The sequence below is a fragment of the Rousettus aegyptiacus genome, unplaced genomic scaffold (assembly GCF_014176215.1).
Source record: "Rousettus aegyptiacus isolate mRouAeg1 unplaced genomic scaffold, mRouAeg1.p scaffold_m13_p_8, whole genome shotgun sequence".
Classification (NCBI taxonomy): Eukaryota; Metazoa; Chordata; class Mammalia; order Chiroptera; family Pteropodidae; genus Rousettus; species Rousettus aegyptiacus.
In genome coordinates this window covers 83806154-83824045 of record NW_023416311.1, presented here as the reverse complement: position 1 = coordinate 83824045, position 17892 = coordinate 83806154, and the positions used below count along the sequence as shown (strand labels likewise).

Here is a 17892-nt window from a genome sequence, read left to right as displayed (position 1 = left end):
ATAAAATCACTCAGTTTGAGAACCTTAACAATTGCACCCAGCCTTCATTTCTACCCTTTCACTAAGTTATAAACAGTGCTAACTTCTGACGGCAACATTTTCTTTTTCATATGAGATATACAATATAAAAAATAAATAAATCATTATTTCTCTCTTTCCCCTGTTGTAACTTCTGTAAATTATCTTTTGCCAATTAGTATTCAATCCATAACTAGTTCAACGTCTTCTATGGTTGAGAACAGTTCCACATGGCCCAGGTTTCACTCACAGATACTGTCCACAATTAGTCTATGGCTGGTCTCTTCAGTATGCAAAGCCATTGCATGCCCACTTTGTCCCAGATGACTTGTACCAAAGATACTAACATTTGTTCAACTCCCCTCCACCCACTCCAGGAGGGTGTAATTTAGCATCCCAGGCCATGGACTGAATTAACCATCCATTAACATTAGGAAAACTTCACTGGAAAGGAAGTATCCATCAATAGATGACTTCTTAGTTTTAAGTGAATCTTCTATCACTTTTATATTGTATCCGGCTACACATGTTCAGTATTTCTTGCCTTTAAATCGTTGTTTCCCTTTGTTGAGTCTTTAGTTTATCATTTATATTTTGCCTCGCATTTTATCATAAAGAGATCTCATAATTACATTAATCTTCCTGGAGAACCATAAAAATCATGAGTTCCTTTCCCATGTTAATCAATAAATTATGTATTACCAAAACGCTCTTCAAAGTGGTATAAATAAAAATGTATGAGAAAATTTTACTTTAGCAATAATTGTTATTTTCTCAATTTATATTTTTCCCCAGTGAATCTTATAATTTTTAGTTTATGCCAAACAAGGAAACAAAATAGTTTTTTTATTTCCTCTCTTCATGCATTCACACAGAAAGGTTTTAGGCACTTCTTAAGATTCATTTATGCTACTATTATCAAATCTACCTGGGGGTCTGGCCAGTTACTGCTTGTACTGTTCCTCTTACTCCATCTTTTTTTACCCATTATTTGATCCTGAAAACCATAGAGATGTGTTATACTGACATATAAGCACTCTGTGATAAAACTGCAAACATTACCTGTTAAACTCTCAGAGTTGGTTAGGGTCCTGAGCTGGTTTGAACACTCTGGTCCATGGTCTCCATTCTATCACTTGAGGATATTAGACATTTCTAGCAAGAATCTGTTTTATATTCAGATTCTAATCTTAAATGATAATGGCTAGGACTATAATGGCTGTGCAACAAGTATCACCTACAGCATTCAAATAAAAATAAGAGAAGTTAGAAAGTATCTTAGAATTTCATTCATTTATACACACAAGGCACTTTGCTACATGTAAATGAATTGTACACTTTACATTTGACACATCTGCCTCAAGGGAGCTTCAATTCTGCACATCTATTTCAGGTAAATATTAGCAGAATACCAAATGCCTGGGTTTGACATATTTGCATTAAGTTAAAAGGGAGCAATTTATGTGTTATTATGTATCTTTTCTCATTCATATGAAGTAATATTTTTACAAACTACCAGACTCGGGTGAAGGATCAAAATACAATTTTCTCTATTTTCATTTTTATTCTATGATGCAAAATAGTTCAAACTGGATGAAGAAAGTCACAATAATTCCTGGAAATTCTTTAATATTTTCTTCTAAATATATATTCCCAAATTGTGTTTATACATTTTATTTTCATTTTTTAAGTATATCGTATGGGCATTTTCCCCATTGAGCTTTGTCCATTTGTCTCTGTCCTGTCAGAGCACTAAATGTCTGATAGCATTTACATCACAAGTAAGAACCTCAGTCATGCATGGTCCAAAAGTCTTTACCATTTTTATTTGTATTTTCCACTTCATCACTTTACAAGTGAAATGGAAGTTAATGTGTCAGTACGATAGTGAATCTAGACTATGTTAAATATGAACCGAAGAGGAAAGATGGTGACTTATCAGCCCAGGATCTCATCTAATTTAAAGAATAAATTAGGTAAATCTAAGAGAGGAGGCGTCTGAAAAATGCAAAGGGAAGGGCTTACAGAAATGACTGACTCAGCGGGTTATAGATTAACCACATCCTGTGGATCTCTGAGTGGCCTTCTAGAAACTCTTGTCACACCTACGAGACAAACAATCGGTAAACAGATAGGACTGGTGGTCTGGGAATTCCTTCCCCCTTGCAGCCCCCACCCGAAACTTCCCCTCCCCATCCTGAGTCATGAGGTGCGCATTGAACCTCAGACAAAGGAATCACGTGCCCTTTGCATGGACGCCGCAAGAGTATATGAGCTGCAAAAAATCTAACCAAGGGGAGCTCGTGCTGTGGTGCTGTTAAGCCTCACGTTCTCCGCCAGCTAATAAATTCTCCTTCCTCTAACAAAGTTGTCTGAGCAATCAAATTCTTCTGTCAGGTGCCACTTCCTGCAACAAATCAGTGGGGACTTCAGAGTGATTCACAAGATGCAGAATTTGTATGAATCTAAAAGAAATTCATGTGTAGCAAAACTGCTGACAAAGGGAGCCCAACAGTGTGTCCAGAGAACACTAGGTGTAGAGTAGGGTGTTGAGCAAGGGCACAGTTATTCTGAAAGCCACACCACAGTTGTAATGGAGACCCTGGAGCTTGGAGACTCTCACCTACTTACTCTGAAGCAGGTGCATCCAAATGTGATGAGACATCCAATTGTGAAAAAGAGCATTAATTGTTTTAAAGTGAGGATTTATTCAATATAATAAGAACAAGTGGCTCTTGGGTTTTCCCTCTGTATCTGGACAGTTGTTTCCTTTAATTCTCTTCCCCTGTCAAGTAGCTACAGGGGGAAAAGCACCAGTGGTCCCTGTTCAAAGGTAAACTTTTGGCTGTTCGGCATTTGCTCTTCTGCCAAGTAGACAGGAAGTGAGTTTTGTGTTCTTGGTATAAACCAAGTTTTGTAAGTTCTTGGTATAAATCTTCCTATCAAAACTCTTGACACAGTAGTTAAGAGTAAGTCCAAAAGTCAAAAAGCTACTCAAATGATGGGTGAATTACCTTAGAGCCAACTCTGGTTTTCCTAAATGGTGGACTTCTTCAAAGCACCTTAAAGTTCCTCCCAGATATTAGGGCAGTATGCCTCACAAACACATTACACGTGGAGGAGCTAAGAAACCAACACCCCAGTCAAGATATAGAACATGTCTGTCACCCCCAGAAAGTTTCCTTTGTACTTCCTTTCATTTTTAATAGGCACCTTCTATTGCAGTCACTATGTAACTTATGCTGATGTAGGACAGGGCAAATTTCCCCGAGTGGAAGGGAGACCAAGCACTCCATCAAGAGGAGAAGAAGGTCCTTTGGCAGAGAATGAAGAAAGAATTCAACACACACATCAACGTTAGAGTCAAAAGGAAAGTTTATTAGAAAAGGGATAACACTCCACAGAGTGTGGTCTCCTCTCAGAGGCAGAAAGAAATGGACAGTGAGAGAGAGAGAGAAATAGAAGGCACTGAGAGGGATCCCCCCACCCACCCAGTGTCCAGGGAATTCAGTTTATGTCATTCTTTAGTTCCTGTTTCCTTTGAAATGGACATAAAGTGAGAAAGGGGAAGAATATGTATCCCGAAAAGGTAAGGCAGTGTAGAGTGAAAAGCCGGCTGGCAGTTCCCAGCCTTTAATCCATAGATTCCCCTTGGTGTTAGCCATAGGGAATGACTCTTGGTTCCTGTTTTCCCCTGCACAAGTGTAGAGAATGAGTCTTTATTAATCCAGCAGAAATCTTTCTTTGTTCTGCAGGTGCCCTCCTTGCCTGGCTGCAGGGCTGATTGCAGTCTCTGATTGTGGCTTGATTAACATTTTAATTCTCTTGTCTCCTCCCTACCTTAATACCACCATAGCTTAAGTTGCCTATTCTATTTTATGTAAATGAATCATAGGATATGTGTTCTTTAGTGTTAAGCTTTTCATTCAACATAATGTTATAGTATCCAAAATATTACCCATAATATTTTGTGTATTAGTGATTCATCCTTTTTATTATTATCCATTGTATGAATATACCACAATTTGTTCTATACTATTTATGGGCTTTTAGGTTATTTCCAATTTGGTTATTATGCTCCATAAATACTGAAAAAAATGTAAAAATCAAAGTAGTAATCTTCAAGTGACACTTGCACCGAGGTGAAAATATCTTATTACAAAAGGAAATCAATGTAAACAAAGACAATTTAAAAATATATTTAAACAAAAATAAGGGGGACACACCAAATCTAATAGAAATAAAAAATAATGGTACACATTTTTCCAATATTTTTCTTAAAAATATTCCCATTTTTTATGTCCATAACTGCCATTTTCTTAATGCCATTTTTATACAATAAAAAAGTGGGTTCTATTTACATGTTATGTTTTTTTAACACTTCAGATTTTTAATTTACATAGTTTTTAAAAGATATTTTCATTTATTTCAACTTGAACATTTATTTTTATATTAAAAACTAAATTTTAAAAATGCTTACTTAAAAACTAAATTTTTAGGCAGAGAAAGTACAAACCATAAAATATATTAGTTGGAATTCATCATAATAAACATGTCTGCTTTTCAGATGATACTGTTAAGAAAAAAGAAAGACAGGCCACAGACTGGGAGAAAATATCTGTAAAACACATAGAGGACTTGTATCCAAAATATATACGAAACTTCAGAACTCGATAACAACAACAAAAATATCCCTTTATTTTATTGGCAAAAGATTTGAATAGACGTAGAAGAAGAAATGGGATGGCAAATAAGCACCTTAAAAGGTTTCGAGATCATTAATCATGAGGGAAATGTAAATTAAATGAGATACCACTACACACCAAGGGAAGTGCTAAAACTGAAGCAAGCAAACAAAGGAAAAAATCTGATATCAAGTGTTGGCAAAGATGCAAAGCGACTGGATCTCTCATACTTTGCTTGTGGGAATGGCAATGTTGCAGTATTGAACAGCCACTCTTGGAAAACAGTTTGGCAGTTCCTTATGAAGTTAGACATACACTTACTATAGAGTCCAGCACTCTCATTCCTAGATCTTTACTCAAAAGAAAAGAAAACGTCCACACAAAGACCTATGCCTAAATATTTATAGCAGCTTTACTCATAATCACTTGAAACTGAAAACAACCCATATGTCCTCAACAAATAAATTGTTGCACATCTATACAGTGGAGTCCTACTCTGCAATAAAAAGGATAAAACTTCTGATACATGAGGCAACATGGATGACTATCAACAGGCAGACACAAAAGGCTATAGACTATACGATTCCTTAAATATGACATTCTGGAAAAAGCAAAGCTATAAGGACAGGAAATAAGTCAGTGTGGCGGGTTGATGGAAAAGGCAGTTAGCTACAAAGCAGCAAAGGGGAACTTTTGTGGGTGATGGAAATATTCCACATCTCGAATAGGTTTGTCAAAACTCATAGAATTATATATCTAAAAAGGGTCAATTTTACTGTATATAAATTCAACAAACCTTAGATCCTGATAAGCCTTACTTTAAAAAATAAACTAAATGTTCAAGAAAACCTTCTAGAACTCTAAATAATATGGCTAACTAATAACAGATAATTCCTGCCTCTCTCTTCTGTATAAAAAAGAATGTCTCTGTCCTGAGCATTTGGTTTCAAACAGGAAGGCTCAGTTGTTTATTTTCTAGATTGCCAAATCAGATTACTAGTTAGTCCAATATCTGTTTAAAACGTATATGTGTTGGACTGTCCCTTGGTAAGATTTTCAGGAATAACTGCCTATTCGAGATCAAGCAAGTCACTTGCTAATAGCTTTTGCCAGCAAGCAGTGATGTCACTAGCTGGAATAATATCAGAGACATTCAGAAACTACATTACTTTTGAACTGTCAGATTTTAGAAACACGGCTGTGAAACAGAGAAGCAGGAATGAAGAAAAGAAACTTTCACAAACATACAAGATTGCCCTATTATAGTATGTAATAGTTAATATTAGAGAATCTACATATTCTGAAAATTACTCTTCCGAGAATGTGAAAGTACATAAAAATTACATTATGCTAAGATACTATATCAAATCGCTTGGTTACTGACAAAAAGTTTGAGATCCTTGTTTAACACATAGAATTTAAAATATATTCTTGCCATTTTTGTTGTATCTTAGATTCTTGGCAGCTATAATAGAGGAAATTTAAGCACTGAAAAATTTGTGGAGGAAATAAAATCAATTGCAAGTGAGCCCACTGAAAAGCATTTCTTCAACGTCTCAGATGAATTGGCTCTAGTCACTATTGTTGAAGCTCTGGGAGAAAGAATATTTGCCCTGGAAGGTATGATTTTTTCTCATAATTCTGGATGTTCAGTTTACAATTCAAACTCAATGCAATGGGTTTTGGTATTTCTTCCTACCACATAGCTAATGCATTTGTACTGTGTATAGTAGCCAAGCATGGAACAACGTCCTTTTATATAAATCTGTCATTGAGATAGGTGGCTATTTCACACAGCACTGTGTCTGCTGGATGCTGTCTTTGCAAGGACATGGCAGTGCTGATACGAGAGCCGATGAAGACAACGGTCAGTGTAGGCGTTCAGGAACAAAAATGTGCCCACGTGTTTTATTTCTTTTCCTTAACACAGGTTTAGAAAATGGAGACATTAGCTCAAGTTTTGTGTTTTTTCTTGTTCTCATTTATTTCATTTTGAGCTTCTATGGGGCTGTTCTAATGCAATAACTTCTTTGTTTATTTTCTCCTGTATTACTCCTTGCCCATTTTAATAGTCTTCTTGAAACTCTGCCTGAAGTCCTGTGGCAGTGAAATATCAGTTCGCTGTATTTATCTAAATCATGCCATTTCTTTATAGATTTTTTCTTTAATTTTTCAATGGCAACTGGCTTTGGGGGATAATGAGTAGTGCAATCCCTCTGCCTTAGGTAGATGTCAATAACAAATTACTCAGGAACTAGATCTTTCCTTACAAAAGAAAAGTCTTTGGAATGTTATGCCAGGCAAATTGAAAAAGGCCCTTCACGTTTTCTGATAATCTGGAGACTCGGAGAACAAGCCTTTTTTTCTCAACATAGGATGAGAAACCACCAGAGTTCTACTCTTATGCTCCATCCAAATTCAAATGACTGCCTTTGTGAAGACACACTGAAGCACTATTGTTTCTGCATCTTAAACATAGAAATTTAAAGGTACTTGCTTAGTCTCCTTGAAATGACCTAATCATGGGAAACAGAACAACAAAATGGGAAGGTGACATAACTAAAAAGGTAAACCGTTTTGATTAAGCATCAAGGGACAAGGAAAATGAAGAAAAGTGACTAACAGAGAATATTAAAATGTATAGAAAGAAAAAAATGATTTAGAGCAATGGATTTCAAACTTTTTTAACAGTGACCTATGATGGTAAATACACTTTACTTTGTGTTCCAGTGCACACACATCTATGCATATAAAACAAAACAGAATTTCACAAAAGAGTCCTTGTTATATGCCATGCACTATGATATTTTCTCATCTCCTCCAGTCTACTCTCTTCTTTTTCAATTAAAAAAAAAAATTGCTGGTTATGACTCACCCTATTAATTTCATGACTGGGTCACAACCAGTAAGAAGAAAGTTTGATTAAGAGATGATGGAAGCCTACAGACCATTGAGTTACTGAATTTCTCCAGTTCTCTCTTGACCTTGCTCCTTTCCCCCTGTGCCTTTAGAAACAACACTGCAATTATTTATCAGTCCGAAGTCACAGCTGTTTCTGAAGAACTTGGCCGTCTTACTGTTAAATGGCTTTGGTCTCACAACTATCCCAGTGCCATTTACTAATAGGCCAGATCGTGAGCTTAACTCTCCTTAAGGAAACATATTAGGTTTTCCAAGTCATCATACTCTCTTATATTTTTAATAAACATGGGCCAAGATATGATAGAAACAATCTGTAAAGATCATTTAAAAGAAAAAGTAGAGTTACATTAGATAGTTAAATACAATACAGGCTCATTTCTAAATCTCATCTTAAGTAAGCAAGTAAATATAACCTAAGACTAGTAGAAATGAAGCCTATATCAGCTGTTGGATAGGGGAGGGGTCAACTTGCCTTAAATGAGGTTTTCGAGATTGTTTCTAACCTAGACACATCATGAGTTAAACTTTGCACATTGGAGTGCTTAATGATGCCAAGAAGTTTCAATATTTAAAAATGAAATTATTTTGACAGGAACTCCCCAAATTAAAGAGTGTCTCTCACATCTTTGCTGCCGTGCTTTCAGGGCTAACCAAAAGTAGTGTTTTGACTCCCCTATTCCTGATTTTCTTTTTCATAATGAGATCATAAAGGGTTCCATTTCCTCATTACTTGGGAAATCTCCATTTCCTATCACCATTTATCATGAGACAGTAAATAACAGAATTATGAAATTCCTGCTTGCCAAGGACAGTGCTTCCTAGTGAAGTAAGCGTGCCAGCAACTTGCCCAATAAAATCGAGAAATGTTCTAACATCTCCCTTTCCCACCAAACATTGGGAAAAATGTGGAAATTCCTAACTAAAGGCTGTACAGTGGTTAGAGTAGTTATCTCAACACCCACGAACAGGCCAGAGAGGAACAGATAGCAAGAAATTCAAGAACAAACAACGTACTACGATGCCCATTCAGCAGACAAGTGTCAGAGCTTCCTTCTTTCTGTTCTCAGCTACAAACGGAACAGCAGCACAGGAAGGTGCTGGAAATATGAAGGTATTTGCTGCTGCATGCTTATCACTGATCTTGCAAAGATAAATGAGAAAGCACCTTACAGTATTGTGGACTTAAAAATACAGGTTTAAATTAAGTTAAAGTACATCTCAGTCATTTAAATCAGAGGGCAATTTATGAGATTAAATTGATATATTTGAATCATTGATTGGTTTTCCCATTGAATTAGTTCTATAAAAGGAATTAATTGCTGATGTATTTGTTAACAAATTTATACTAGTAAATAACTAGTAAATAAGCATGATTCCACAAATTTGATTATTCTCATGCCTCAATGAAAAAGCAGATTGACATTCTTAAAATTACACCCTATTTTTAACTTCTCTGCAAGGCCAAATAAATCAGTAATTCCCTACTGAAAGCAAATAAATCAACATTCCTTCAATCCCCTCAGGAGACTGCGGCTTTGGGTTGGTGAATATTTTGAGAGTAGCACATTTCCGTAGAGTGCTCTGGGTTATCTCTGCATTTTAGTAAAGGGCTTCAAAATGGGCACAGAATCTTTTTTTTTTTTAATGTGATTGAATGGCATGTGGCACAGAGCCCTGTCAAAAAGTCCCCTCCTGATCTGTGATACCCACAGCCAGAAATGAGAGCACATACAGACCCAGAATCCCTACATCCTTTATCAAACAATAGAATTCTGAGAGGATCTCTAGCCAGAAATACAGGCGGGGCTGGTGGAATAGAGAAACCTCTTTAAAATGTTAATGAACTTTTCTCAGCCCCATAAAGTGTCAGGTCTCAGAATTCCCAGGGTGGGAGGATGAGACAGAGGTTTCCTACTGTAGGACTTTCAACTTTAACTACATGCATGAAGAACACCATTGGATCTGTAAGCATGCTAGAGTATGAGCACCCACAGCATGGATGGAGATTTCTCAACAACTCCAGCAAAGGTGTGAAAGCCAATGGGCAAGAATGCGAGACACAGCCCTTCTAACTCTCTGTGCTCTACCCAGATGGACAAAATTTTGGTCTGACAAAAATGTGACTGAAAATGCCTTAAAGATATTGAAGTTCTTGTTGGTAAAGACCACAGGCTGTGCTAGGTCTCTGTCTTCTGCCAATCAGCAGTGTGCTAAAAGGCATTTATTTTCCTATGTTACAGCTACAGCTGACCAGTCAGCAGCTTCATTTGAAATGGAAATGTCTCAGACCGGCTTCAGTGCTCATTATTCGCGGGTATGTTGACCACCTATGAATGAAATACACTTCTTTTTTTGTTTCATTTCAAGAAAATAAAAGATATTTCAAGGCCATGAAATATCTTTTTTCTGAGGTTTTTCTCTCCTAAAACCAATACCTTGGCATCAGCATTACAAGTGCAACTTGCAGTCCATGGCTTGAGCAGTTATTCAGATTGCGGTGACATTTCTTAACCAAATAGGAAAATGGCATTTCACAAGCTTCTTACTAGAGAAACATATTCTCTCACACAGCTCACTGCATTGTACTAATAATTGCAAATCAGTTTGAGGTCTGCCTTATTTGGTTATACATCTGGATAAATAAAATACTTAATTGAAAATATTTGCTAACGATATGGAAGGTATCATTTTCTCAGTGTCAAGGTTTACAAAAGTTTTACTAGAATTCCAGGTTGAAGACCCAGGATTCTTGGCATGCAGAATAAAGCAGAAAGGCAAGATTAGAAAATATATAGTTTGTAGGTGATAGAAGAAAAGGCATCATGATCCATGCAATGGAATATTGACATCTCAATGTGCCATTGTACTTTATAACCTAGGGCAAGTTACTTACTCTGCCTCAGTTTCCTCTTCCTTAAAATAGAGATGGTAATAATGGCATTTAGCTCATAGGATTATTGTGAGCATTATACAAATTAATATATGTAAAGCACCTATCACATTGCTATGTATGTATGTGTATGTGTTTGCTTTGCTATTTTTATTAAATACTATTGTTTTCTCTATCCGAATATAAGGACTGGGTCATGCTTGGAGCAGTAGGAGCCTATGATTGGAATGGAACAGTTGTCATGCAGAAGGCTAATCAAATCATAATCCCCCGAAACACGACCTTTAACGTTAAGTCTACCAAAAAGAATGAACCGCTTGCTTCTTATTTAGGTAAAGTTTGATTTGAAAGTAACTAATAGAAATTTATGGGTTTTTATTTTATTTTATTTTTAGCATTATTTGCTTATATTTATACGGGCTAACTTACAACTAGGTAGAGAGATCACTTCTAAGAGTCAGCTATTTTACAGGATTTGTGAAAGTTTCCAGGCCTCTGAGCATCCTTAGTCAAAATAACAGAATATGGAAGTCATTCTTTCACAGAAGGGGCATCTAGGGCAAGAAATAATTTAGACTGATATGTGTACTTTTTGAGGTCTCCCTGTGTCTAGTATTCTCTTTAACTTCAAGACAAGTTTTGGACCTGGTAGACAGGAAATGAGAGTAGAAAATGAAACCTTGACAGCGTATATCCCGAAAATCAGACTACTATACTCTCTTATTTTCTTTTATTCTATTTTATTGTGAGAACTCTTACATAAGATTTACCCTCTTAACTAACTTTTAAGTATGTATTATTGTTGATTATCCATATTCTCTTAAACATCATCCATCACTATTTTTTATGGGTCCTAATTTTAGAGGGAAATTAGTTTGTTTTGTCGTGTAACTTTAATAGCTCCATTCACAATAAGACAAATATTGAACTTCAACGCAGCGGTGTAACATCAACTTATTTTTGCAAAGACTTGCCTGGGATGAGGAGGGGTGTGTATGGTGTCATCTTATTCTAGGTCTGTACCAGGCAGGGAGCTGCCTAGGGGGTCCAGGGGACTCTTCCAAAACTAAATGATCTTGCTAAACAGTAGGAAGGTCCTAGGATAGAAAGGACCCTTAAGGTATGGTTTCCCAGCTCTTTACTCACTCGTCAAATATTTTGGAAGGACCACTTTTGCCTCAAGCATTGTTCTTGGTGCTGGGGAAACAGTGGTAAGGAAAACAAATACCTTGCAGTGTTCACATTTTAGTATGTTAGCATTCTTCTCTGGGATCTTTCTGTCCTGAAGGTAAATCTTTTTTCTCTCTCTATCCTAGTTTTTTTTCTATTTTAGGAGGAAGGTTTGGGGTATTTACTGGTAGGTCCATACACCTTTATATTTGAGGACACATATTAAAGCTGTAGAGGCAACAGAACTTAAGAGTAAAAGGCCTGAAGTTTTGAGAAATAAAAATGTAATGGTAAGCAGCAGATAGAACGTGAGTGCTGAAACCCCTTCGACACATGTTGAACTGCATTAATGAAAGTCTAGTCTATTTCTCATTAAAGTCCTATTAGATTCTGCCCTGATCAGAGAACAACTAGAATATTCATCACATTGGTCTAAGCATCACACATTACAAAAGAAAATGCCAAACTAAGATACGCCAGTAAAAGATTGTCTAAAGGATATAAATCTGGAAACAATGCCCTTCTACCTGTCCCTGTCCTCAAAAAACCTGAAGAAATTGATGGTTAGAAAAATGAACTGTATAATGCAGGTCTTTTAAGTATTTAGAGAATTGTGATGCAAAATAAAAGGGTTAAGCTTAACATTCATAGCAGGTTTTAGCATTAAAGGAGATCTTAGCGATTAATTTTCCAAATTAATCTAATTTTCCAAATTAAAAAATTGAAGAATAGAAAAATTATGTCACAGCTACTTATGACAATCTGAACCTACAATCTAGGTCTCTTATTCAAATGTTCATTTCACGATATCCAAATGCCTGACTCTGGGTTGATCAAGGAAGCACTTATAAATAATAAATACCTACAATGTGCCAAACATTGACTTATAAATTGAGGATAACCAGATAAATAAGGTAAATCTATCCATTAATTGACAAAGCTTACTTTTTTTGAATAAGAGATGACAGATGATGAAACAAGCAGTCACTGTCAGTATAATGTGGACTATGACATAGAATACCTAAAAAAGACAACAAAAAGTTATATTCAATAGCTTCTACAGGTTCTTCATATTCTAAGATTCTATGGGACTGTTTTATGGGAAATACTTTGGAATGAAGAACCAGGTTAACCTGAGGCTCCTTTCAAGAAGAATCATAGAACATTTATCCTCATATATAATAGTGGCATATAAATTAGTATAACTCTCTAGGAAGGTCATTTGACAATGTATACACAGAGCCATAAAAATTTTCACACCACATTGACCCAGAAATTTCACTCTGAGAATCTAACCTAAGGAAAAAATCCAATTACTTAAGAATACCAACTGAGCAATGATTTTCATTATTTATGTATTGTTATTTATAATGTTGGGGAAAATAGCATATTCTAATGTCCAAAAATATTGAATAGTTAAGTAAATGGTAAATCCACTTAATGGAGCCTTATACACCCATATAAATAAAAATTATAAAGCTACTGATCCTATGATATAAAGACTTGAAGTGATGATGTCATTGGGTGTACATTCAGAGATATTCTGAGGTCTTAGGGACTTAAGTTTGTTTTCTGACTCTGCTCCTGGCTATGACTTTAGGCCAGTTACTTTATTCCTCAAAGTTTCAATTTGCTTATTTTTAAAATGGAAATAATTACTATATATATTATGTGTCATATTATAATTTGGGTTGTTATAAATATTAAATAATACCTATAAGTTGCTTAGTATTGCATCTAACAGATAGTCAACACTCAGTATGTTTTGTCTATTTTTTTATTATTATATAATGTTGTATAATAAACATTCATCTTCCTAGTATTATAGTAGGCAGAATAATGACCTCAAAGATGTCCATGTCCTAATCCCCAGACCCAGAACTTTTATGGAAAAGGATCTTTGCAGATGTGATTAATACAATTTTTTTTTTTTCTGTTTTGAAAATCATTTTGTCAGCTTGGTCACAGGTTAGCACATAAGACATAAAGTTTAATATATATAAGATTTCTTTCAAAATAGAAAAGCACGCAGAAAGGGGCAGAGGAGAAAAGTATTTTCTCTCAAATATTATTCTAAATTAAAATGAGGCTTTCAAAAATGTTCCTGTGTTACAAATTAAGAAGGGTCTGAACATATGACCAAATTCTGTGTGGACTGCAAGTTGTTAGACTATGGAAAATATTATGGAGGAGGCAAAGTACGAGGTAAATACTCTATTAAAAAATCCCATACTAACCAAGAAAGAAGTAGGAACTGAAGCTGTTGAAGCCCCCTCAGGATGTAAGTCACACGCCCATCTTTCTGTAACCCAGTAACTAAGTGCCTTATGCCAATATGAGCTTAGCAAGCGGTTTTGATGGTGGGAATGCAGTCCAGATCCTGTTCCCTGCCTCCTCCGCCCACAGTTTGCTGATTTCTAATCATGCTGGACACATTCAAAAGGAAAGATATGAGGCAAATGCTTGAAATCAAGACAGATCACACCTGTTTCCCATTATCTCACTAGATCCTCGCACTTTTCCCAAGAAGTGAATTATTAATGCTGACAGGATTTATTCTTTATAAATTCATGCACAGGGCTATGCCATCAATTCCTTTCTCTTCAGTTTTGTGTTTTTCTTTTTCAAGATACAATATTAAGTTTAAATGTTTATAATTATTTTTCTTTCATTACAATTAGGCATTACTAGGCCTCCTTCTTCTCCATGTTGTCCTTACATGGTCCAGCTTTAGCCTCTAACTACCTAATTGAGGGGTTACAGCCAAGTTACTGTCCCTGTGAATATTTTAGCTAATAGTTTAAGTTTTCAAGTGCAAATCATTAAAGTTGATTAGCTAAATAATTACACAACTCCAAGCCTCAAACATAATTTTCAACTTATTTTTAAAGGTTCTTTTATCAGTTTGCATTCATTGCTCTGAAAATGAGAACAAAAGAATCAATGTGTACTAACACTCATCCACTTCCTTAATATTTCTTAGTAGAACAGCCCGAAATAAAACATCCTTTGTTTTGCATAATCTTTTCCTGTTTGTTTGTATATTAACATGACTCTAAAGCTTTATTTTTTAAACATTATACTAGCTAATAACATAAACATATAACACATTACATGTTTGAAAAAATAGTCCATCATGTATAATAATTTTTAAAGTTCAGAGAAAGATGAAGAAATGAGAATGTGAGAAAAATATTCATGAAGAAAAATATGCATGAGAGCTTGTGTTTCTTTAGCACTTGTAAAACTAAACATATTTTAGTACAAGAGCCAGTGTGTTTTTAAAAAAAATTTTGGAAGAAGGTGAAAGTATTACCTTATAGTAAAATACTTGGTAAGTAAATTATTAATATAATCTTTTTCTCAGTAAGAAATGTTATTCTGTAGCATTTTCAGAAATAACCTGCTTTCTGCTCCTGTGATGGACAGCTCTGGTTATCAGAACATTTCTTCTTTCTGCAGTTAAAATCTGCATGTGATAATTTTTATTTATTGACTTAGTTCTACTCTCTAGACACACAATAAATCTAATTCTTCACTTAGAAATTAATAATAATCTGCCTTAAGATGCAATTTAAAAATTTAAAGAATATGAAAGCTGAATTAAACAGAGGAATGATTAAGCATGAAAAACTATTTAAGCTCACTTTTAATCAAACAAATGCAAATTAAAATCACAGCAAGCTACTATTATTAGAGGCTGTTTAACATTAGAACATACACAATTTAAATAAGAATAATGATACACAGTGTTTGGAAGAGATTGATAAAACTAGTCTCTTGGTTGCTCATGGAATTAATTAGTACAAATGTTCTGGAAAGAATTTGCTAGACACAATAAGAACCATTAAAAATTTGATCCGGTAATCTATTCCATGAAATTTATCATCAAAACAATACAAAAGAAAAAAAATTAAATGTTGAAAGATGTCTTTCAGGCTTAAGTATAATACCAAAAAATTAAAAACCACCTAAATTCCACCATTCCATCAGGGAATAATCCTGTGGTATAAATGCAAGCCTTAATGACTTAGAGAAATCAGCTTCAAGCATTTAAAATTTTAATTTAAAAGCCTAGGACACAATACAGCAAAGGCTTACATTTGTTATAATTCCAACTATATAAAATTATTGATTTCAATAGCACAGACACATGTGTCCAAATGAAATAAAACTGATTTATTACAAAGTAGTAAATTCAGACTGCAAGAGTTTTTTTTTTTTTCCTTTTTCTGTCAATGTATTATAATTTGTGCCTCTGAACAATGGAAAACTGAGGTTAGGGATAAAAATACCTTTTCTGGACAAAACCGTTGTGGCATAGAATTAGAGAACACACTAAAAGCTTCTGCCAAAACAAACTTACCTGCAGTTAAAAAATATATTTATTTTCGAAAAAAGAGAAGTCCATGTTAAAATATAAGAATGATTCTCCCAACTGTTTGAAATGGATCTGCGTTTATTCCATGCAGACTTTAAGGGGTCAGAGAGCAAATCTGGCATCTCTCCTTTGGTAGGTTACACAGTAAACTCCGCCACCATCCCTGGAGATGTTCTTTACATTGCGGGCCAGCCCCGGTACAACCACACAGGCCAGGTTGTCATCTATAGGATGGAAGGTGGAGACATCAGAATTCTCCAGACACTCCGTGGAGAACAGGTGAGCTTAAAAATTATCCTTTTAAATTAATCCATTTATACCCTACGTAAATTTAACTTAACTGCCTATTGTCTTAAAGTTTTAAAAAGTCAATACTTCCATATTCAGCATCAGCTGAGAACAGAGCCCTGTGTTAGGTTCCTGGAGGCATGTAAAGTATCTGTATCTTAACCTTAGGGATATTTCAGTTTGATGGGGTGGAGGCAAGAGGTGCAGGTAATAGATGAAGATATGTGTATATTTACAAACATATATATATGAGAAAAAAAATCAAAACATTCAGAAGCATGAAAGTGACAGTGGCACAGACAGTAAATTTAGAAGATGGAAAGATTGTTTGAAGCTAAGATTAGTGTGGAAAATCTTAAGAGAGACAATTTGGACTAGCCTAGAAGGGAAATCAGAATGTAGATAAGTAGAAAGAAGAGTAGAAGAGCCAGGTAAAAAGATGATGCGAGAGTTTGAATGACAGGCTAACGAATTAGGACGTTCTCCTGACAGTAACTGGAAATTATTTGTAACACGTAAAATTGAAAAATTTCATTAGATAAGATTGAATATTAAAAGTAGCTTAAGAAATTATACGTGGAATATGTAAACATAAGTATCGATAAATAGTTTTAAAACTGAAAGAAACATCTGGTTTTGTCGATTATTATTGAATTGTAATAATTTGGTTAATTTATTATTTTTTTTGGAGTTTTCTGTATTTATTTTCCAAGTGTTCTATTATAAGAATTTGTTAACTTTCTTCTGCCATCCTCATGGGATGAGGAGATCCTCGAACTTCACTAAACATTCCAACTCACTAGCCCACACGCACACAAACTACTCCTAAGGGCGGGGCAGCACCAGCCTTCAGCCCCTGCAGGAGTCCTTGCCGCAGCCCAGCACGACAGTGCAGCTTAGGTGCAAGGGGACAGACAGATCAGGCAGGCGCAGGAGCTGCCCTGGCTTTAAAGCCCCACAGGAGCCAGTATCTTTTATACACTGCAGTTGTAGCTTCCAGGGACATTTGAGGGGAGTATCGCAAATGATTTAAATAATGACTGCTTCGAGCTTCAAGCCTGAAATCTGGGAGAAAAATAGCACCATGATTAACATGTCAGCAACCCATGTAGTTTAGATCTTTTTAAAACTGTTATTTGGTTTTAGTCATGTTTCCTATGACAGTGAGCACAAATTTAAATGGTTGCAGGTGCCAGATAGGTAAAGTAAACAAATAAGCTGCTGGATGGAAGATAATAGGAAGTGTGGGGCCTTGGCGGCTCGTGTGCCGTGTAAAGTTGCTGCACCCATGTGGGAATGCAGGACCAAAGTTGACAGATCTTACATTTTATTTCTATTTATAACGAATTAAACTTAAAAAAAAAAAACTTTTAAACCTTCCACAAGCCTGTGAGAAAAGAACATTCAAATGTCAAGGCCTAATAGTTGTCTAAATGTCTAGCAATGTCTAGAAATGTAGAACTGGAGCCTTGACAAAGAGGATGGAATGAAATGTTCAATTCGTGGTAATGGAAATGTTTGGGAAGGATTGCTCACCT

The 17892-nt window shown here is 35.4% G+C and overlaps 1 protein-coding gene across 1 annotated transcript in view; it reads left to right on the top strand.

Annotated features, from left to right (window-relative positions):
- ITGA1 (integrin subunit alpha 1) overlaps positions 1-17892 on the top strand; it is a 155508-nt gene that overhangs the window by 99032 nt on the left and 38584 nt on the right. Inside the window, exons 9-12 of the mRNA XM_016142376.2 lie at positions 6158-6323; positions 9866-9939; positions 10703-10847; positions 16203-16345. Of these exons, the coding sequence (XP_015997862.2) occupies positions 6158-6323; positions 9866-9939; positions 10703-10847; positions 16203-16345 (528 nt within the window). The remainder of the gene's footprint in view (positions 1-6157; positions 6324-9865; positions 9940-10702; positions 10848-16202; positions 16346-17892) is intronic.